The 24161-nt window shown below is 35.6% G+C and overlaps 1 protein-coding gene across 1 annotated transcript in view; it reads right to left on the bottom strand.

Annotated features, from left to right (window-relative positions):
- The window catches only part of FAM135B (family with sequence similarity 135 member B), a 388009-nt gene that overhangs the window by 73632 nt on the left and 290216 nt on the right, over positions 1-24161 (bottom strand). The window contains exon 7 of the mRNA XM_044658294.1: positions 11475-11628. Coding sequence (XP_044514229.1) covers positions 11475-11628 — 154 coding nt within the window. The remainder of the gene's footprint in view (positions 1-11474; positions 11629-24161) is intronic.

Genomic DNA, 24161 nt, shown 5'->3' on the forward strand with positions numbered 1-24161 from the left:
GGGCCAGAAATCTTATGTTATCTTAATATTTGCAGGAGAAACTATCTAGAAGAGAGTTTTTAAGGATGAATTTTATTCTAGCAATCTCAAAAAATTCCCAAAGAGGGTGCCACCACCCCCTGGTGGGTGCTGCAGAGATCCAGGAGACGGTGATGGCCACAGGTGCATTTATCTTTCCTATTAGTTGCTATTAAAATTTAAAAAAATTAATTTCCAGGGGGCTAAGTAATATTTTTTCTGGAAAGGGGGAGGTAGGCCAAAACAGTTTGGGAACCACTGAGCTAGACTATTGCTCAATCCCTGGCTTACTATAGCAAGGCTAAAGAAGCCCAAGCCAGAGAGCCTAAGGGTCAATTAACAAGGGTTTTAGCCACAAGGCTTCCTCCCAGACAAGGGGCCCCTCCAGAAGCTAGTACCTCCAGGAAAACCAGGGAAGGGAGTCAGCCTTTTTCACTCATCCACATGATAGTCCTAATAGAAAGCAGTCCTCAGCTTGAGCTCCTTCAGGGTCAAGTTCAAGGCAAAAGACCACTCACAGGAAGTTCTTGTCGCTTATAAAGACCATTCCTTTTCATCACTTCCTATGCCTTCCTTCTAATTTACATGTACCAATTATAGCTAAAGCTTTGCTTTGGACTTCCCAGGGGGCAGTCAGTCAATTGTAATTCACTTACTATAGCACATGTGGGTCACAGACCTTAAGGATAAGTGGGGTGTGTATACTTTTGATTATTAAATCTAAAAATGGGCAGGAGAGAGTTAATCCCATCTTCACAGGTGACAGGAAGAATAGTGGTGTTCTCATCAGAAATTTGAGGCAGTTTGGTTTGCAGTTGATAGATTGTTGAGCCTGGAATCAAGAAGAAATGAATTCTTCCTAGCTGTGTGACCCTGGGGAAGTCACTTAACCCTCACTGCCTAGCCCTTACTGCTCTTCTTCCTTAGAACCAATACATGGTATTGATTCTAAGATGGAAGGTACGGGTTTTGTTTTGTTTTTTTAATTGAATTGTTTTTATTCATAATATTTTCTCATAGTTACATGATTCATGATTTCCTCCCCACTCTTTCCTTTCCCCTCCTGAAGCTGACAAGCAGTTCCACTGGGTTATACATGTATCATTGTTCAAAACCTATTTCCATGTTATTCATATCTGCGATAGAGTGATCTTTTAACACCAAAACCTCAATCATATTTGTATTGCACTACATGATCAATCACATATTTTTCTATATTTCTAGAAAATGTGTTTCTGCTCCCACAGTTCTTCCTCTGCATATGAATAATATTCTTTCTCATAAAATCTTCTGGATTGTCCTGGGTCATTGCATTGCCGCTAGTAGAGAAGTTCATTACATTCAGTTCTGCCACAGTGTATTAGTCTCTGTGTATAATATTCTACTGGTTCTGCTCCTTTCACTCTGCATCAATTCCTGGAGGTCATTCCAGTTCACATGGAATTCCTTTAGTTTATTATTCCTTTCAGCACAATAGCATTCCATCACTAGCAGATACCACAATTTGTTCAGCCATTCCTCAATTGAAGGGCATCCCCTCATTTTCCAATTTTTTGCCACCACAAAGAGCACAGATATAAATATTTTTGTACAAGTCTTTTTCCTTATTATCTCTTTGGAGTACAAACCCAGCAGTGGTATGGCTGGATCAAAGGGTGGGCAGTCATTTAAAGACCTTTGCACAAAATTCCAAATTGCCCTCAAGAATGGTTGGACCAAATCACAACTCCAAAAGCAGTGCATTACTGTCCCAATTCTGCCACAGCCCCTCCAACATTTATCACTTTTCTTTGTTGCTATATTTGCCAGTCTGATAAGTATAAGGTAGTCCCTCAGAGTTGTTTTAATTTGCATTTCTCTCATCAGGAGGGACTTAGAACACTTTTTCCTGTGCTTATTGACAGTTTTGATTTCATCATGTGAAAACTTCCTATTCATATGCCTTGACCATTTCTCAATTGGGGAATGGCTTGATTTTTTGTAAATTTGCCTCAGTTCCTTATATTTTTGGGAAATTAATCCTTTGTCAGGGAGTTTTGTTATAAAAATGTTCTTCCAGTTTGTTGCTTTCCTTCTAATTTTGATTGCATTGTTTTTTTCTATACAAACCCTTTTTAATTTGATGTCATCAAAATCATTCATTTTATATTTTGTAATGTCCTCTATCTCTTCTTTGGTCCTAAATTCCTTCCTTTCCCACAGATCTGACAGTTATACTCTTCTATGTTCACCTAATTTATTAATAGTTTCCCTTCTTTATATTTAAGTCATATACCCATTTTGAATTTATCTTGGTATAGGGCATGAGATATTGATCTAAACCAGTGATGGGCAAACTTTTTAAAGAGGAGGCCAAAGGAAAGGAAATGTTCATCTGTCAGTCTGTTTCTAAGGCAACTCTTGAAGTTTCATTGCATTTTATCCTGCTCATTGAATTCGTCAGATTAGGAATAATGTAGCAGGGCTGGATAGAACATTTCAGGGGGCTGCATCTGGCTCGCAGGCTGTAGTTTGCCCATCACTGATATAAACCTAATTTTCCCCAGACTATTTTCCAATTTTCCTAGCAGTTTTTGTCGAATAGTGAGTTTTTGTCCCAAAAGATGAGATCTTTGGGTTTATCAGGCATTTGCTTGCGGAGGTCATTTACTCCTAGTCTATTCCATTGATCCACCTTTCTGTCTCTTAGCCATTACCATATTGTTTTGATGACTACTGCTTTATAGTACAGTTTAAGATCTGGTGCTGCTAGGCCTCCATCCTTCACATTTTTTTTTCCTTTGTTATTTTTGATCTCTTATTCTTTCCAGATGAATGTTGTTATCATTTTTTCTGAGTCTATAAAAAAGTCTTTTGGAAGTTTGATAGGTATGGCACTGAATAAGTAGATTAATTTGGGTAAGATTATAATTTTTATTATGTTAGCTCATCCTAACCAGGAGCAATTATTGTTTTTTCGGTTGTTTAGATTTAGTCTTAATAGTGTGAACAATGTTTTGTAGTTGTGTTCATATAATTCCTGTGTTTGTCTGCGTAGATAAATTCCCAAATTTCTTATATTGTCTAGAGTGATTTTAAATGGAGTTTTTCTAATCCCTGCTGCTAAATTTTGTTGGAAATATATAGAAATTCTGATGATTTATGTGGGTTTATGTTGTACCCTACAACTCTGTTATAGATGTTAATTTTTTCCACTAGTCTTTTAGTTGATTTTCTAGGATTGTTTAAGTATACCATCATATCATCTGCAAAGAGTGGTAGTTTAGTTTCCACATTGCCTACTTTAATCTCTTCAATTTATTTTTCTTCTCTAATTGTTACCACTAGTGTTTCTAGTACCGCATTGGATAATAGAGGTGATAATGAGCATTCTTGCTTCACTACTGGTCTTATTGGGAAGTCTTCTACCTTGTTCCATTGCAGATGATATTTGCTGATGTTTTAAAATATATACTGTTTATTATTTTGAGGAATGGTCCTTTTATTTCTATACTTTCTAGTGTTTTCAATAGGAATGGGTGTTGTATTTTGCCAAAGGCTTTTTCTGCATCTATTGAAATGATCATGTGATCTCTGTTGGTTTGATCATTGATATAGTCAATTATATGGATGGTTTTCCTAATATTAAATCATCCTTGCATTCCTGGTATGAATCCCACCTGGTCACAATGGATAATCCCTGTGATAACTTGCTTAAGGCTTTTTGATAGTAATGAGAGGAAAGGTTAAGCATTGCCTGTCACCACCCTTATCCTCCACTCTCTATAATAATTTTTCATGCCTCTTTATATTATATAATTTACCTCATTCTATTTCTTCCTTCCCTTTTCTCTAAATACAATCCTCTTAGTATTTGATTGTTACGATTAAAAATGATAAAGACTGATAGTACAAGAGAAATTAATATTTTAATAGCCATGGCTTTGTGGGTAAAATATATATATATATGACCACGCTTGACTATCTTTTAAATTTATCGCTGGAGCCCATCTTCTTTCTCTCGTATGCCAGCCAGCTAACCAGGAAAACCAAGAGACTTTCTCTAGGCTCTCCTCCAAATTTAAATTGCCCCATATGTGGGGATGCTAGACATCCCCACACCTTAAACCGGAAACTGGAAACCCATAGGAATCACAGGAAATGTAGTCTCATAGTCCTCACGTGTCCATAGGAAATTTGTGACATACTTTTAAATGGCATCTCCCCAATTCCAAACATACAGATTAATTTTTTACATATCATTCATTGCATATATATTATATCTGTAATATAAGATTTTTTATCCTTGGCATGTTGGCTTAGGGCAAACCTGTCAGTTGCCCTAGATAGAATGTTGAAGGTGGCATGAGCCACAACTGCCAGTGACCAAGGGTATAAAAAGCCCTGGAGACTCAGGGCTGGGTTCTGTCTTTCCCCTGACTTCGTCTTGACTACTCACTTACCCCTTAACCCCCCTTGGGCCCTGGGTGATGGGAGTGAGAACATGGGAGCTAGGCCTAGGTTAGTGTACGGTTTTAGGACCTTTCTTCTAGAGCAACTCTATAATATAATTATCATCACTGGCAAGATTTAGTCCAAGAAATAACTTTATTCATCAACAAGAGACTGTATCACTCTGGCTCAGGGCTCCCTGCCCTGGGTCAGCAAAGACCATCCAATCAGGATCTCTATCAACTGTAGACAGATAATCTTTCACCATCAGATCTCAGTATTTCCTGACTCTCTTACCATTGCCTTATTCCCTTACTCAGTTATTCAATAAACCCCTTAGCCTTACCAGAGAATTCTGTGGTTATTTGCCTACCATCACAGGCCAAGGAGAACAGGCAGCAGGAAAGGATTCTGAGCAGTTTGAGTTGGAACAATCTCCATTGCTTAGGGGCAGGAAGTTCAACATCCACTTCCTGCCAGCCTGCCATTAACCAATAGGGAGCTGCTTCCTCAGCAGGGAGGGGCTGGTTACCAGATATCTTAAGGAGCCTGGTGGCAAGCAGTGAGGTTTCTCTGGATGCTCAGTTGCCTGAGTTGGGTCCTTGTTACATTAATAAACAAGTTTCAAGCCCATCCGGGGTACAAACACTCCATCCTTACAATCAGGACTATCCACCCGCTAGCCTTATTACCAGCATAAGTCCCTGTAATCCACTTATTAATTACATATCATACATATATATTGTTCCATATTTACACATTCTACATTTACATATACAATATATCATCATAATCTACTTACTTCTCTGCCCTATTTCTTAGTAAATTCCTTCTATCTTCTCTACTACTAATAGTAATTTTTGAAAATTAAAGAAATCCTCTTTCCATGTAGACATATAAACATTTTGATCTTAATGAGTCTCTTAAATTTTCTCTTTCTTATTTATATTTTGGGGCTTCTCTTTTGCCTTGTGTGTAAAATTATTATTATTTTTTTTTGGTCAGGCTTGTTCCTTAAGGAATGCTTGGAAATCTTCTATCTCATTGAATGTCCATTTTTCTCCCCTCTATGAATATATTTTTTTCAGGATAGGAGACTCTGGGTTGTCAACCCAAATCTTTTGCCTTCCTGAATATCATATTCCATGCCTTTCTATCCTTTATGTAGATGTTGCTAGGTCCTGAGTGTTCCTAATTGTAGCTCCATGGTATTTGAAATGGTTTCTTTCTGGCTGCTTTTAGTATTTTTAACTTGGCTTGGTGGCTCTTGAATTTAGCTATTATATTCCTGGAAGTTGTCATTAGAGGATTTCTTTCTGGAGGTGATCTGTCAGTTCTTTCAATTTCAATTTTATTTTCTTGTTTGACGATCTCTGGGTAGTTAACTTTGATAATTTCTTGTAATATAATATCCAAGGTTTTTTCTTGACCATGGCTTTCAGGTAGTTCAATAATTCTCAAAATGTCTCTCTCCTAAATCTATTTTCTAGGTTAGTTGTTTTTTTCAATAAGATATTTCATGTTTTCCTCAATTTTTTCATTCCTTTGATTATGTTTTATTGTTTCTTGATTTCTCATGAAATTATTTGTTTCTAGATAGTAAATTCTGATTTTTAAAGCCTGATTTTCCTCTGTCAATTTTTGGTTCTCCTTTTTCAATTGACCCATTTCTCCTTCATCACTTTCAATTCCCACTTTTCCTCTGCCTCTCTTAACTGGTTTCTGAAGTCCTTTTTGAGTTCTTCCAGAATCTGTGTCCAATCCATATTTTTCTTTTGGAATGTGGTTGTGTTTCCTTTGCTTTCACTGTCACCTTCTATGTCTTTAACTTGCTCTTTGTCTTTATTACAATTCTTTAGAGGTAGTTGCTTTTTTTGTTGTTTGCTCATTTTTCCTATCTGATTATAGGTAGGCTTGAGGGGATGATGTCATGGTCTGAGGGCTGACAGCTCTGAGAGCCTCTTACTCCTGCTGATTCAAATGGCCTTAGTGATGCTGATAGCTTAAATACTTGCCTCAAGCTTAGGTGTAAGCCTTTGATCTCACTCTAATCTTAATCAGGTCAGGGACTGATCAAATTCTAGCCTCAGGCTTAGTCTCAAATTTTTGGTCTCCCTTGTGTACTTGATCCAATCAGGCACACCCTATATTGTCCTGTCTTGGAGCTCCACCCTGAGCTTTAAACAAAAAAGGTCAGTACTTAGTACTAGCATGCACCCCAAGGAGTGAATTAATTCCTTGTCCTAAACCCAGACTAGAATTCTCTGGGTTGGGGTCCCGGACTTCTCTATAGGTTTGAAATTTCAAGGGGTATGTGTAGGCTTTTACCTCTTTTTGCTTTGTCAGGGTCTCAAGATCTGGATGTTGGCTTGGGAATAGGTTCCTGAACCTTGGACAACAGATGTGGGATGGGGGGAGGGGCATGGCTCACTCTTAGCTTCCTCTTCCCTCCTTGCTACAGCTTCTTGCTGGGTCTGCTCTACTCTCAGCCCATTGCCCCAGATGTTTGTTGCCTACCTTTTGGATTTTTCTTTTCTTGAAAGTCTCCTTGTTGGTTCTTTTACTCCTGCATTCATTTCATGGTAATATTTTAATTTTGGTTGAGGAGGATTCTCATGGTGGCACAGAGCTACTAAAGATTACTCCACCATCTTGGGTCCACCCCTGGAAGGTCTCTTTTTTTTTTAAAGAAGAACTGAGTTCAAATTCAGTCTCAGACACATAGTAGCTGTGTAACCCTGGAAAAGTCACTCAACCCTCTTCATCTCATTTTCCTCATCTATAAAATGAGTTGAAGAAGGAAATGGCAAACCACTCCACTATCTTTGCCAGGAAAACCCAAAATGAAGTTGCCAAGCATCAGATGGTATGGAATTAACATAAGAATATAATGTATTACCAGGTATATGCTCATTAAGAAAGAAAGCTAAGTTATGTGAAGGGGAAGACTACATAGCCTATGAGTCCTAACTTACTGAATGGGTTTGTAGAAGCCCCTGACCCAGGGACTGGCTTGGCATGATTACTTGCCTGGATATCAGAACACATGGTCCAGACTGCCCAATCAGAAAGGTGAGTAAATATAACATCATCGGCCAATTGGTCATATAAGAGCTGGAGCAAGTGGAAACCCTTATTTTTGTTTGTTTCATTAGTTTTTCTTTTAGTTTTTTGATTGGGCCCCTTCCTGAAAGTGAGATCACTATTTCTGGCCTCAATTAATCTGGGCCAACCATGTGCCAAGGTCAGTTGGAAATCTAGGACCTAAAGAAGCAATGTGGCTGGGAGACTAAGGTAGTTAGAAAGATCTGATATTTTTTATTTCTCTCTTTTAAAAATAATTATAAATTTATTGTCTCCAACATTAAATTTTAATTATAACAGACACAAATGAAAATGACTAAACCACAAGCAGAGAAATAGGAAAATTAGGAAGAGTAGATGATTTAGTGAAGACAAAAATGAATTATACTTGGGTTTTTAAAAGTTCAATGTATATCCAGTTTGAGCTATCCAATAAGAAGTTGGTAATATAGGATTTGAGTTCAAGAGAGAGCCTAAGGCAGGATATATAGACTTGAGAGTGGTCTGCATAAAGATGAACCAATGAGATATCTGTGAGATAGAGTTTTGGGGAAAAAAAAAAAGGTTAAGTTCAGTGCTCTGGGTTACAACCACAGAAAAATGGATAATAAGCTATCAAAGGAGGTGCAGAATAGAGGCAAGATAAAGAAGATTAGAGAAACAGAAGAGAACAGACACACAAATCCCAAATGGAAAGACTACGTGAGAGAAAGGCATGAATGTTATCAGTCAAGTCTTAATCAAGTTTGGTAACTAAGAGATTATTGAGATCTTCTTTTTGTGCATTTTTAGTCGATCATAAAACTGTAGAAATGTTGTCTATAGTAGAAAATCATGTACAAAAGCCCGCTGGGTTCTTTAGGGCAGCTAGGTGGTACCCTGCATAGAGCAGCATTGGTGAACCTTTTAGAGATTATGTGCCCAAACTGCACCATCAAGCCATCTGTGAGCCCTTAATTACCCCAGAGAGTTGAGGGAGGAAGTGCTTCCATTGGGCTGCTGGGAAGAGAGGGAGGGCATGTGAACAGTGTCCCCAGGCATGAAGGAAAGGGGGAACGAAGCAGACCTCTCTGGCTCCCCAGGACATGTATGCCACATCTTCACCAACATTAGCATAGAGTATTGGACTTGGAAATAAGGAAGATTCATGTTCATGACTTCAAATACTGAATAACTATGTGACACTGGGGAAGTCACTTACCCCTTTTTGCTTCAGTTTCCTCATCTCTAATATGAGCAGAAGAAGGAAAGGGCAAGCCATTCCAGTATCTTTGCAAAAAACAAAAAACAAAAAAACAACCAAAAACCTAATGTGGATATGAATTGGACACAACTCAAAAAATGAACTGTAGTCTGGTCCTTTGTTGAGATTTATTGATGATAATCTTGAAATCATGTAGAACATTATCATATTTTATAAAAACAAGAAAAGATGCATGCCTTAGTAGGTAATAATGTAGTCTTGATCACTATGCTCTCAATTCCAAAGGAGAGGCAGCAGGGCATATTTGATAGAGATTTAGTCTCAGAACCATGAAGTTCTGGTTTAAAGATTCATTTCTCATACATATTGCCTCGAAACAACACTGGGAAGTAGATATTATTATTGTTAAATTTATGGTTTATTTTATTTAATTAATTAACAGTAGAATATTTTTCCATGGTTACATGATTTCTGTTCTTTCCCTCCCCTCCTCCTTGCTCCCTCCCGGAGCTGACGAGCAATTCCACTGGGTTTTACATTTTTCATTAATCAAAACCTATTTCCATATTATTAATATTTGCAATAAAAAGTCAACATCCCCAGTCATATCCCCATTGAACCATGTGATCAATCATGTGTTTTTCTTCTGCATTTCTAGTCCCACAGTTCTTTCTCTGGATGGTTACAGCATTCTTTCTCATAACTTCCTCTGGTTTGTATTGGATCATTGCATTGCTTCTAGTAGAGAAGTCGGTTGTGCCATAATATATCCATATCTTTGTACAATATTCTCCTGGTTCTGCTCCTTTCACTCTGTATCAATTCCTGGAGGTCATTCCAGTTCACATGGAATTCCTCCAATTTATTATTCCTTTGTGCATAGTAGTATTCCATCACCAACACATACCACAATTTATTCAGCCATTTCCCAGTAGATGGACACCCCCTCATTTTCCAATTTTTTGCCACTACAAAGAACATAGCTATAAATGATGTTGATATTAATGAGGGGGAAGAAGAGGAAGAGGAGAGCTACAACAACCACGACAAAGAAACACGGCAACAACAAAGATGACAATAATTAGTTGATAGTTGTTAAATTGTCAGTTTGGTTAACCAAAGCTTAAGCTTTGTAAGGGCCATTTCAGCATCCATATATAGTATATAGAGAACTAGTGTTAAGATATAAACATTACAGTTCTTTTAACATTGATGAAAAAATACTTTTATAGAAACTATCTACTTTATTTTCCTGTCATTTTCTTTCATAAATGTTCAATAAATGATGTGTGTCAATAGGATTTCACATCGTCTTTTCTGAAAACTTGTTTTCATATCAATGTGTCTGTGAGGTTCTAGGTGCTGAAACTTTTCATAATCTTTCTCTAAACTGTTCCATAATGATTTATAAATATAATTGTATTCTGGATATATATTACCTTTGTGGTCACCATTAGCACTACAATGTGTGAATACCAAGCATCCCCTGAAATGGTATTTTCTGTTGCCTTTAGACATATGATAAAACCAACTCCTATAATTCAAGTTTGCTTCTCTAATCATCTTTTCTCTTTTTTTACCACTTCCTTCTATCATTTGATTTCACTTTTCATGAAGATGACAATATTGGTGTTATTCAGACTTTCTAAAACATTTTAATTCATTGGTTATTAAATGAGTAAATAAAGGTGTAAATGACAAACCATTTATTAGGTGTTTACTACGTGCTGAGCACTGTGGACACAGTCAGAAATAAAACAATCCCAATTCTCCATCAAGGCTCATTTCAACAAGAGAAGACAGAGGTTGTTTCTATGATACAGTGAGTAGTGACTATGGTAGATTGTTTTGGTCAGGGGAATGAATCTAGTTGTTTTTATTATTATTGTTAAGTCACCCAAGTATGTCTGACTCTTTGTGACTCCATGGACCATACATAACACATCAGTGCTGTACATAGAGTTTTCTTGTTACAAATACTGGAGGGTTTTGCCATTTCCTTCTCTAGTAGATTAAGGTAAACAGAAGTGAAGTGACTTGCCCACAATCCCATGGCTAGTACTTGAGTCAGATTTGAATTCAGGTCTTTCTGACTCAAAGACTAGTGTTCTTTCTAGAGAGCTACCTAGTTTCCTTAGATATGTAGGGTTTAAAGAGGGCATTGTGGCCTTGCAACTTGGTGGGAATATGCTAGATAAAAACTCAGCTAAACTGTGAATTTAACTCTTCCCCTCTTCAGAGACTGAGCTGGTAGAGTGTAGAATTATGTTTCTGTGGTGTTAGGGAAAATGTTTGTTATTGCTCTACCTTTGTAGTAAATCTTGAATTATAAAGAAGCTAATCTGGAAATTGGTTAAATGCTACTTGGGTACTTAGACCCCCAAAAGCAGAAGGAAAAAACATGATTGCCTAGACATCTTAAAGCAGTAATACCACAGTTTGTAGAAGCTTGAGACAATGATAGAAATGAGAAACATTTCCCGATCCAGAGAACTCTGTAATTGTAAAACAACTGGCCTTGAGCAATCAGATACAAATATAAAGATAATGAATATTAGTAAATATCAAATATGCCTTCAGATACAATATATTACCTTTTTCTTTGCCTTTGATTAATTTTTTCCCTTTTGCAATATCATAAAATATAACCTTATAATCAAATATTAGATCTGTGAGCCAACCAAAAATGCCTCAAACTACAGTGGCAGTTGAGAAGTAGACATACAAATTTACTTACCTAGCTTCTTCCGTGGAAAATCTGGGATGTCCTTCATAAGGATGAGGAAGTAAATGTGTAGTTCTTTGTATGTATTCAAGAGAAGGTGACATAGATCCCGGTGCCATTTGTATGCATGTTGCATACAATTCTCAGAGGGTGTGTAAAAGCTTCCCTGTAGAAGAGAAAGGGGGCATCTTCATTAGTCCCAATGACTTCCTCTGTAAGTTTTCTCTGATATCTCCATTTGGATCAACAACAAACTTTTCTCAAGTTTCTGTTAAATTGACCTGAAGAGTTGAGAATAAGTAGATATAAAACTAAGATTTCCTGCCTTCAAGGAACATTCATGGTCATCATCATCATCATCATCATCATCATATCATCAGCACAAAAAAATTAGCATCCATGTAATGCAAAAGGTTTTTTCAATGTGCTCTGTAAATATTATCTCATTCTATCTTTACAATAATTCTAGGAGGTAGGTGCCTTCATAACCCTCATTTTATAGATGAAGAAACTGAAGCAGAAAGTGTTTAATTGACTTGACCAGGGTCACACAGCTTTTAAGTATCTGCGGCCAGGTTTAACTCAGATCTTGCTGATTCCAGGAGAAGTACAAAATGTTCTATGAGTTCTAAGAAGGAAAAAAATTCTATTTGGGGGATTAAGGAAGGCTTCATGAAGGAGAAGTTGTTTAATCATGGTCTTGAAAAATGAATGGGTTTTCATCTAGAAATGGAATGACATTTCAGGTGTAGAAGAAAGCAATTGCAAAAAAGAAGAGATGGATAAATTTAGGAGGTGTTTAAGAGAGGATGTGGAGTCTACTTTGAAGGGGAGTAGTGTGAGAGTTAGCCAGTATATAGAGAAGGGCATAATGAATAGGGCCTTGAATGACAGAAAAATCATTAGAACTTTATTCTCTTTTAAGATGCAGTCATTAAGAACTCGTGAACATTGGGAACTGAATGTATACATAAAAAAGACTTTCCATCTATTAAAGCCTGGGGTGATAGGCAAGGGCTGACTTTCTTTCTGCCTTCCAAAAACCATGTTCATGAGGCATTGTGTAATAATTGCTATAGCCTGTTGTCTATTTTTCCCCCTTTCCTCCATTTTTGTTCAATAACTGAATCCTATTATGAACAAATGCATCTTTCTTTGTTAAAAACAACATACAAGAGAATGACACAAACAGATCACTGCATAAAATCAGTTACTCTGAATAAGTGTAAAACTAACTGGATATTAGAGCAATAATTAGAATATAGTAATGTAATAGAGAAGTAGTTAAAGAATATAATAAAAAGGCATATATATGTACATAGATGTGCATATATAGCTCTCTCCATATATATATGTATATATATATACATATATATATATGTATGTATATCAAGGTATTCACTATGAACTTAAAGAGAAGTTACTAATTATCTTAAAGACTAGCCCAATCCTGAAAAAGATGATTCAATTATTTGGTTATTTTTTCTTCCCTTTTCCTGGCTTTCACTATCTTTCTGTTCAACACATCAGAATAAACAAGGTTAAACCAAATCTTGTCCCCTCTCTGAATAAAAACAAACACAAGCAACATGTCAGTTTTCTCATAATCAAGTCAGGCATAAATAAAAACTAAAATGGATAGCTTATTAGCAATCTGCTTTTATTGGGCTATTGTCAATTCTATTTTCCTCAAGTGCCATTTGATGGGTCTTTATATTTCTTTATCCTGGCCCCTGATGCCAGTGGATAATTCCATTTTCATTTCACCTTCAGCTCACCCTGAAGATGCTTAGGGATGTAACTGAGAGGATGGAGAATCTATGAAACCTGCTATTGAGTTTGACTTTTAATATCAGCCTCTTGTACTGTGTGGCTTTCCAAGAAAGTTTAAAGCAGCAGGTAATCAAATACATTTGTGGGAGGAGTGAAAAGAAAAACCAACTGGAAGGAGAAAAACAAAAATGTGGAAATAGATTTTATAAGGGCTAACTTCTTCCCGAACAATAATATACTGATATCATCTTCATCTTCATCATTATCATTATTATTAATTACTAACTGATATGTGATTTCATTGGTATATGGAACTCTAGTGAGAAACTCCTAGAAATACAAGTTGGTACAATGCATGAATAGAGGGATTCATACATAAATGGAAGATATGAGAGAAAGCTATGTAGGTAAAACTAATGAAATGGTTCTGACACCAAGTATACAAGTTGTTTTCCAAAGTGCTTTCCAGCCCCAAGCTTCTGTGCTCAATATTCTAGGATTTTATATTTTAAAGTCTCAACCAGCTCTTACATTCTAGTGTTCTTTATTCTAATAGTCTTTGCTCTAAGGTTCCTTCCAGCTCAGAGGAACCCATGAATGTCAAATTAGAATTTCATGAGATTAATAGAACTAATTCAGTGATTCTTTTTGCACAATGGCACAGAATTTTAACATCGATTAACCCATTAAACAACAATAAAAAAAAAGAGAGAAGTAAAGGGGAGAAAAGGGGATGTTAGAGTCTATAAACATCAGCTGGCCACAATGAAATTAATGGATTAACTCAAATTTTACAATGCATGTGAACATAACAACCATAGGCTATAGTTATGTGAAGTCCTTCTATATAGTTATGAAACCAATTTTAGTCCAAGTAAGAAACAAATATTCTAATCAAGATTTAAAGAATCAATCTAAAGGATCAGATCAGGATCTAAATTTTATTTCATTCCAAACTTTTTGAGTTCTTTCTATGGGTATGGAACAGGGTTGGAAGGGATCTCAGGAGTTATCTCTTGGACAACTTGGGTGGATCACAAATTCACATGAAGGGATTGCCTTACTACTTCTTAAATCCTGTGATAAGTGATTTATTAACTTCTATGAAATCAGCCATAAGAAAGATAGAAATTTAATTTAAAATAGAAAGTGAAGATATAAGTCATACCTGGGTTCTATATAGCATACCACATGTGAGTGCAAATATGTGACTCTGTGTGTGTATGTAAATTCACATACATATATACAGAATCACAGGATTATAGGATTTAGATTATGAGATCTAGAATTGAAAAATCTTCTCATTGAATAATTTCAGTTGACATGTGAGGATACAGAATCTAGAGAGCTTGCATAATTTATCAGAAGTAGCTCATGAAGGTTGTAACAGAATTGGAATTCAAACTTGAATCTTCAGAATGAATCAGTATTTTTTGCATTGTTATCCTGTGTTTGGCCAGAGGTGGATCAGCAGTATGTATCTATGTATCTATTTTTTATCTATCTATCTATCTATCTATCTATCTATCTATCTATCTATCTATCTATCTATCTATCTATCCCTTTATCTTCTCTCTTAGAATTGATGCTGAAGTATTGATTCCAAGGCAGATGAATGGTAAGAGCTAGGCAGTATAAAAAATACTACATTTGAAATCAGTCAACCTATATATGAATGGTGGTCCTGCCATTTATTGACTCTGGGACCTTGAGCAAATGATAGCCTTTCTTTCCATTTCTGTTATCCTCATCTGTGAAATAATTATATTCTTCCTTCTCTTCTTTTCCTCCTCCTCCTCAACTACCACCTCCTTCTTCTGCTCCTCATTCTTATCAGCATGATAATAATAATAATAATAATAATAATGATGATGATGATGATGATGATAATAACCAGCATTCGTTTAGCTTTAGAATGTGTGCAAAGCACTTTGCATATAGTATATCAGGCCATTAATTGTGCTGTCCTTGGAGTCAGGAAAAACAATGTAGCTTCAGATACTTGGAAAATTTGGGTGAAGTGCAAATTCACATATTACTAGATACATGGACTTGAGCAAGTCACTTAACTTCTGTAATAATAGTTCCTATTTTAGTTGCACAATATTGATAAACGGCCTTCATAAAAATCTAGCAAGAAGGTAGTACAAACATTATTATCCTCCTTTTATATATCAGCAAATTAAGTCCCTGGGAGGTTTAATGACTTGTCCAGTTTCCTCATCTTTAAATCCAGAAGAGGACACAGTGGATAGAAGTTACAAAGTGAGACTTTCTAATAATCAAGTGTTATCCATCATGAAATGAGCTATCTTATTAGATTAGTGAACTGTCCATGCCAGGAAGTGTTTTGGTGAAGACCAGAAAATCATTTGTCAAGGATGCTGAATATAAATAGTGAATCATATAGGAGATGGGAAGACTAAAAGTAGTAATTCAAAGGAGAAAATATCCAAGAAAAATGGAATAATAAAACTTATGGCTTCAGATATCTCCATGCAAATGTTTGAATAATGGGCAATAAATGAGGCAAAGCAGAGTTCTTAACATATGAAGGTAATTTTGACCTCAAAAGTAGGTACAGTGATAAGTGACTCATGATAAAAAAAATGGCTTTCCATATGTATAATTTTTGTGAGCAAGAAACTATAAGAAAAAAATATTGCCAACGAAACATATTTCAAGATAATAAATTGTTAATGGCATCCATGAAGCAGAATAGGAAAACATGAGAGTGAGGATTAATAAAAGGATAATAGAGGTAATATTTTAGTGAGAGTATAATATAGACAGTACTGATTTAAGAAGATAATGCATGGCAAATTCCAGAAACAGATCACAAAAATGACATGGAAGTGGGTTATAGTAGGTAAGGATATTAATTATATGGATATCTCTGGAATTTTTTGGGGTTATTCATTTGTTTGCTTTGACAAAAAGACTTTTTTTTAATGAAAGGAATGGAATATAGTATATGCTGGAGGAACAGTTTGTCTGGATGATAAAGAGATTAAAGGAGAAAAATGTGTATTAGTCCTCCTTCCTGAACTCAAATCTGGCCTCAGACACTTAGCAGTTGTGTGACTCTGGACAAATCACTAAACTCTGTTTGCCTCACTTTCTTTATATGTAAAATGAACTAGAGAAGGAAATGACACACTATTCCAGGACCTTTGCCAAAAAACAAATAAGATTATGAACAGTTGGCCACGACTGAACAACAAAAATATGTGTAATAAAGATGGAAAGGTAGGTTGAGACCAGGTTGTGATGGGTTTCAAACTATGTCAATGTTCCAGAGTTGCTGACAATGGTCCAAAAGTTCTTACAGGTCTGCTAAAGCCAAAAAGATCAAGTACAGGATGATTTGGCAATAAACTATATCTATTTATCAGAATGACCAGATTAAGTTGGAAAAAATTCATTACCAGAATGTTGCCCACTTGTCATATGACCATAGGAAAATAGCAACTGTTGAGAGCCACTTGCCAATGCAAGGAAGTTGTGATCTATATTGTTGAAGGATCTCATGCCAATATAGTCATGGATTTTTGAATCATATACTATCAAATTTTATGTCATTTATATTCAGTGTTTATACATATGGATGAGTATGTATGTATTTCCTATCAGAGAGATCTTGTATTAAGGGCATTGCTTATATTCAAAAGGAGCCTATATTCAGCTGAACAGAGTATATGTCAGTATAATATAGTATATGGAATGCTGGATTCGGCATCAAACGTTTGATTTTGGATTGTAGATCTGCCCATTACTAGCTCTATGATGGTGGGTAAACTAATTTACCTATCTTGCTAACTATTTACTTCTTAAAAGAGGAGACTAGATGACCTCAAAAGTCTCTTTCATCTCTAAATCCAATATTCTATATCATTGGATATTTATTCAATACAATACCGAATTGGATTAATTGTTCTCATTCAAGAATAAGCCAGTATTTACAGTAAAATAATGTTAATATGGTTTGGGGCTGAGTTTCCATTTGCACTTAAAGTATACAGCCCTAGATGGACTGCCAGTCAGCCAGCCACACTCTCTAGCCTGGTCACCTGGGTCAGCACCTGGTATATATATCAGCCAAATGACTGCCTAGAGTTAAGGGAAAGTGGTCTGTGAACATGGAAAAGACTGCAATCAAGCCCAGAGCTGAGTGCTGTAAATGTCATCAACTAACCAAGTAGGCTAACAAGACCTCAGCCTGCTATTTGCTACGTCTGCTATTGCTCTATAAAACATTGACTTTCAAAGGCATTACAGTCACTGAGAAATGTATTCACTATTGAAAGCATTATCTGATCTTGACCTTCTTCAGTAAGCCAGTCCCTTGGAGATGAGCCTGAGATGGTGGCTAGCACACAAGAATTCATTTAAAATGAAGCCGTCCAGAAACAAAGCAATCCGTTGATTTCCCCGTAGATTTTAAAGTGTTCTGTGTATGTCATGGAATTATAGAATGTCAGAGTTGAAAGGGACCACCAAAGCAAGTTTTGTGTCTTTCATAAAATGTAAAGTGCCAGAACAGATGTCAAAGATCAAGTCCCCCATGAGAATCTCATGATCACAAAATGTCTAAGGTAGAAAAGTACTCCAAGATATTCTTGCCCAAACCACTTCATTTTGCAGTTGAGAAAATTGAGGCCAAAAGTTAAGTCATTTGATAAAGGTCCTATAGTTACTAAGTGACTAGAGCCAGAATTAGAACCTAGATCTTCAGACTCCAAGTCCTGTGTTCTTCCTCTATCATACTTGATCCAAATTTTCCAGTATTCGGATTGTCTTTTTCTCCTCTCAGGCCACCCTATTTAGCCCTTTGACTGCAGACTCTCTGCCCTTGTACCTAACAACTATCACAGAACTGACTCTTTCTCTCCATCCACTTGACATTGACCATCCAGTGGGATATGATAAATTTGTACATTCATGTACCCTTAACCTTTCCGCCTTGCTGCTGCCTCTACCAAAAAAAAAAAAAAAAAAGAAAGAAAGAAAGAAAAGAAAAAGAAAAAGCCTTAAACACTTGAATAAGGTTTCTCAGAAAATCTTATTCCAGTTTGGATGTTTAATATAAAAGAAGGGAAAAAGCCAAGTGAAGTAGGCTGAGAATTAGTTCCTGGCATGCCTGTTTTGTATTGTTCTTGTTTCTTATTTCTAAGTCAGAAGAGTAGATTAGTCATAGAATTTTTCAGATGGGAATATTCTGAAATTTCTTTCCACTCACATTGATTGGATGAAGAAATGGAGGACAAGAGCAACATTCATATGAATGTAAATGTTACTACATTAAAACACCACTGAGGTTTTATCTCACACCCAGCAAACTGGAAAAGATGATAAAAGATAAAAAGAATGAGTATTGGAGTGATTATTCAAAGCTGAACTAAATAACAAATTGTTTAGGGAACTGTAAATTGGTTAAAAGCATTCTCCAAAGAAATCTGGAATATGCATATCAACTATTACTATATTGTCTTGGAATATTGCACAGAATATATAAGGAATATTACTATATTGTAAGAATAGAGGAAGGGGTAGTTAAATGGGGGATTGGATAGAATACTGGGCCTGGAGTCTAGAAGACTTATTTTCCTGAGTTCAAATGTGGTCTCAGACTTTTAATAGCTGCATGACCCTGGCAATTCACTTAATCTTGTTTGCCTCAGTTTTCTCATCTGAAAATAAGCTGGAGAAAGAAATAGCAAACCACTCCAATGTCTTTGTCAAAGAAAGCCCAAATAGGGTCATGAAGAGTCAGACACAACTGAAAAAGACTGAGCAAAGAACAGATGATCATGATCAGTACAGAAAAGCATGGAAAGAACTATAAACTCATGCAAATTAAAGAGAAACCAAATAAAAAACAACTACATGCATGTGTATATACGTATATATAATGACTATATCAATATTAATGGAATAAAGAATCACAAAACAATAAAAAATGAATTTTGTGAAAAAATAACAAGCAAGCTTGATCTCAGTAAAGACATATGAGAAGACACTATTCTATTCCTTTGAAGAAGTAGAAAATCATAAGTCTGATATATTTGATATAACATAGATTATTTGGTATGCTTAATTTTGTGGAACTTTTTTAACCTTTCTTCATTTTTTTTAGACTACATGTTTGGGAAAGAATGGGCAATATAGGTATAAAACATGCAGGTCACAGGCAGCTGGGCAGCTCAGGGGATGGAGAGTCAGGCCTAGAGATGGGAGGTCCTAGGTTCAAATCTGGCTTCAGACACTTCCCAGCTGTATGACCCTGGGCAAGTCACTTAACCCCCATTGCCCATCCTTACCACTCTTCCACATAGGAGTTGATACACAGAAGTTAGGGGTTTAAAAAGAAAACATGCAGGTATCAAAAAAACACACAGGTATAAAAAATGAAATATATTAACATTCTATTTATTTAAAATAATTGATATTATAGCAAAACATCAGCTATCTAGAATCCTGAGAGAAAGAGACCTTTAAATTTTCACATATTTATTTTATGGGATATATCTCCAATGAAGAATCTAAGCTCTCTGAAGATACAGAATGTATTTCATTTTGTTCAGATATCTCCAGTGCCTGACATGGTACCTTGGCTATTAGTTAAGTTTTTTTGAAAAATTAAGTTCAATTGAATACTAGATAAAGGAAGCCTAGGTGGCTTAAAGGAGAGGTGACATAATCCAGGTCAGAAATAGAGTTGGCCAAAGCTTCCATGCTATTAATAAGTATTTCTGGCCTATGAATGAGTATTACACTTTTAGATTGGGCAAGCTAGGGAAACAGAGGCATGGAAAATAAGCAAATAAACAAAACCAAAATAAAGCAAAATATCTACCTTACATAGGAGCTATCACACTGAAAACACTTAATAAAAATTATGATATTGGAAATCATGGCTCTCCTTCCTTAGATCTTTGCATGGAAATTTATTATAGAAGTCACTCGTTTCCTAAGGCTATGTAACATTTAAATTCTTTCTACCTCTTACTCTGTCTACTGATGTGCTAAAATGGTAATGTTTTCTCCCATAAGACTTAAGAAATGGTCCAATTTCTAATATAATTAAGAAATCATGTCATATTAAGGACCTTTTTATAGGAACTCAAGGATAATTATGTAAGTTGATATATTAGGCCTGAATAATTCATAGCTCATTATGTAAATAAATACCTCAATGCATACACTGCATAAAGTAGGGATAAATAGTTTAATTGCAAATAATCTGTTTGTCTTTAGAAGGGTTTATTTACATGGTAATAGAATTAGAGGGGTCCCACTGATTCCCTGCTTTCTTTACAGGAATCCCTGAAATCAATCCTCAGAATTAATAAGTCCAAAGCATATATTAATGTGTTCATGAAAAAGGAAACAAAAACAAAATAAAAGTAAAATAAATAAAAATAAATAAAACAATGACTATTGCATCAGTATCACGTCTCATGAAAGAATTGCAATTATGAACAAGAGTCCAAGATTGGTAAACTTAGAATACTGGCACAGGAAATTAAAATGAATGTTTAAAAGGTTTTCAGTCTTTGATCTGCAACACTAATTTTGTGCCCACCCCCTAAGAGGAGAAAGTGCCAGGAAAATAACTCCAGTGTCAGAGGGTTCTAGGAGTAATCATCTAAATTGAAAGAGATAGCTTGACTATTATAATTCCATCTGCTTTGAAATAATAACAAATTTACATGAAAACAGCTAGCACTTATATAGCAACTATGTGCTAGGCACTGTGCTAAGCACTTTACAAATATAATCTCATTTATTCCTAACAACAACCTTAGGATAATATTTTCCCCATTTTATAGCTAAGGAAGCTGAGGTAAGCAGAAGACCCCTTGTGTAAGGTCACACAGATAGGAAGGGTCTGGGGTCAAATTTGAAGTTAAGTCTTTTTGAGTCAAGGCCCAGGACTCTTATTTAACTGTACCACCTACTTGCCACTATTCACATGCATTCTCGGAACAAATGAAATATTTCTATATTTGTTGACAATATAATTATTTTGTACAGAGCAGAATTAGGACTATAGATCCACATAATATAATATTAATATTTATAATTAATGATTTAAAAATTCATAATAACTTCCATGATAAATAGCATTTTAATAGCACTTTAATGATCACAAAGCACTTTGCAGAGGTTATATAATTTGATTTTCATAAAAACATTATGATGTGGGTACAATCATCAATCTCTACTTTACAGATGAGGAAACTGATGCTGAAAAAGTGACTTGTTGAGGATCACACAATTATTAAGTGCCAAAGGCAGAATTCAAACTCAAATTATATAGACTTTAAGTCTAGTACTCTATCTACTGCCATCTGGTAGCCCTCCATCATGTCAAATTGTACTAGCAACAAAGACTGTTAGACCATTGTTATGTTAGAGATGTGAAAGGACTTTAGACATGTTCTTGTCTAATTGTTGTTGTCTTTCATACCTAGAGGACAAGATAGCATGACAATTAGGGTCAATGTCTAACTGTGATTGATCAGACCACAAAGAGCTCAAGACTCCATCACCTGTCAGGCAAAATAGTCTGTATAAACATTTGGGATAGAGATGTCTCTAAATTTGCATATTTCACAATGAGAAAAAAAGAAAATTGTCTAACATTTTCATCTTTACAGATGAGGATTCTGAGGCATAAAGATGAAAAGTGATTTTCCCAAGATTTCCCAAATAGTAATTTGGGGACTGAGCTGGTATTAGAAACCAGGTTTCCATCTGCCCAATTCATGACTCCTTTCCCTGTACTCCCATTTATTTAGAATGACTTAAATATTATTCTTTTTGTTTCATGAGACTATGGGATGAAATTGTTCATGAGCAGAATCACTTGCTGTTAAATGAAAAGAATTACTGTTAAATGAAACGTGAATCCAATTCAAAATATTGCTTTTAAGAGTGACAACTGTGAAAACCAAAGGGAAACTGCCTGATAAAAATAAATTAGATATATATTCCTAATGATGATAATTATTTTTCAAGCGAATGAGACTGTGTAGGATCAGATAGTAGTAAAAAAAGAAAATTGCTATCCAAACTTTTCATGATCATAAATGGTTATTATTCCATTACCAAAAAAAAAAAAATCACATGGAACACAAAAGTTGGGTTGGCTTGAAGTATGGCCAGTGGTTCATAAATTATAAATCATGGCAGCTTCACAAAATCCAGCTATTGACCTTCTACTAGTTGCTTTCTTTGAGTTATTGCCTGTCGTCTTGCCAAGATCCACCTAGGAATTCCCAAAGATTGTCCCACATTAATTGAATGTTGTCAATAGAAGTTTTTATAATAAAATTTAAGGAAACCAAAGGGATATTGTAGTATACTCCTTCCATTCCCAAGACAGTATGTCCTATGCTTCATAATATTAAAAATCACACACATTTATTTAGCAATTTAAATTTTACAAAACTCTTTCCTTTCAACATTCCTTTGAGGTATATACTACTAGATTATCCCCATTATATTAATGAGAAAATTAAGTCTCATAAAGATTAAGTAATCTACGCATGATCAGAGACTTAATCACTTTTAAAGCTGAAATTTGTTCCTATGAATACTAATTCCAAATGCCTTACTCTTCCAACTACATTATGTTAACTCAAGGGAATAAACAATACCAAACAAACAAAAATTTGGACTTTCCAAATATCTAAAAAAATAAATTTCTATGACTTTTAGAGAACGTAAGATTTTATATTGGAAAACCTGGATGTGATTACAGGAGGGAGCTCTATTTATGTGACTTTGGGTAAGTCCCTTTGCCTCTGAGCCTTGATTTTCTGATCCATAAAGTATTCTGAATTAGATAATAGCTAAGGTCCTCTATGGCTTTAAGTCTGAATGAGTCCAAAGATACTATATCCTTTAATATACTGATGAGATATGGTACAGCCTTCCATGCCTGAACTCTTTTTATGCACTACTGCCAGAATCCTCAAAAATATCACCTTTGCCCTGTCACTATGAGGTCCAAGGACTTCAATAGGATTCTATTGCTCATTGCAACCAAGCCTGGTTTCCCCCTCCACAATGGGCCAATCCTCTGCCTATGCCTGTTTGCAACCCCCTAATTCGAGGATGTTGAAGTACTTACAACTATTTTACAAGAAAAACTTGCATAACAGTAACTTCTAGTGTTACAGGTTAGAAAGCCCTTTCCTCATAACAGGTCTGTGAAGTATGTGGTAATAATATGATCATTTTCATTTTATAGATGAATGAAATTCAGAAAAGTATATATCTTGCTCATGTTAGAGTAGCTCTTAAGTAGCACAGCCAGGATTCAGACCTAGGATTTTCTAATTTCATCTCTTCCTGTTTTGATTTTTAAGCCTCTAAAATCTTCCTCAGCTTCCTTCTTTTTTCACTAATCATAGCATTTGTTCAGTCATTCAGTTTGTGTCTGACTCTTTATGGTCCCAATGGATCTTACTTTCCTTGGGGATTTCTTAGCACAAAAATACTAGCATGATTTGTCTTTTCCAGTGCATTAAGGCAAACAGAATTTAAGTGATTTGTCCCAGGGTCACACAGCTAGTACATGTCTGTGTTGGGATTTGAATTCAGGATTCCTGACTCCAGGTCCAGCTCTCTATCCATTGAGCTACCTAGCTGGTGTATTCCTGCCTCTGTCCCTTTATTCATAGTAACACCCAGACCTAAAATGCCTTCCCACATGCTCTGTGATATATCTACATCTTTTTTTCTAAAAGGCAAGGAAGGAGATTTAGATAAATATAAAATATTCTGAGCTTGAATTTGGGAGACCTGTGTTTGAATTTCGGTTTTTCAGATTTACTATCTGCATGACCTTAAAGAAATAAAAACATTGTTTAGCCTTAGTTTAGAAAGTATACTCAGTGGAGCCAAGATGGAAGA

Source organism: Gracilinanus agilis, chromosome 1 (genome assembly GCF_016433145.1).
Source record: "Gracilinanus agilis isolate LMUSP501 chromosome 1, AgileGrace, whole genome shotgun sequence".
In the NCBI taxonomy this organism is placed as follows: domain Eukaryota; kingdom Metazoa; phylum Chordata; class Mammalia; order Didelphimorphia; family Didelphidae; genus Gracilinanus; species Gracilinanus agilis.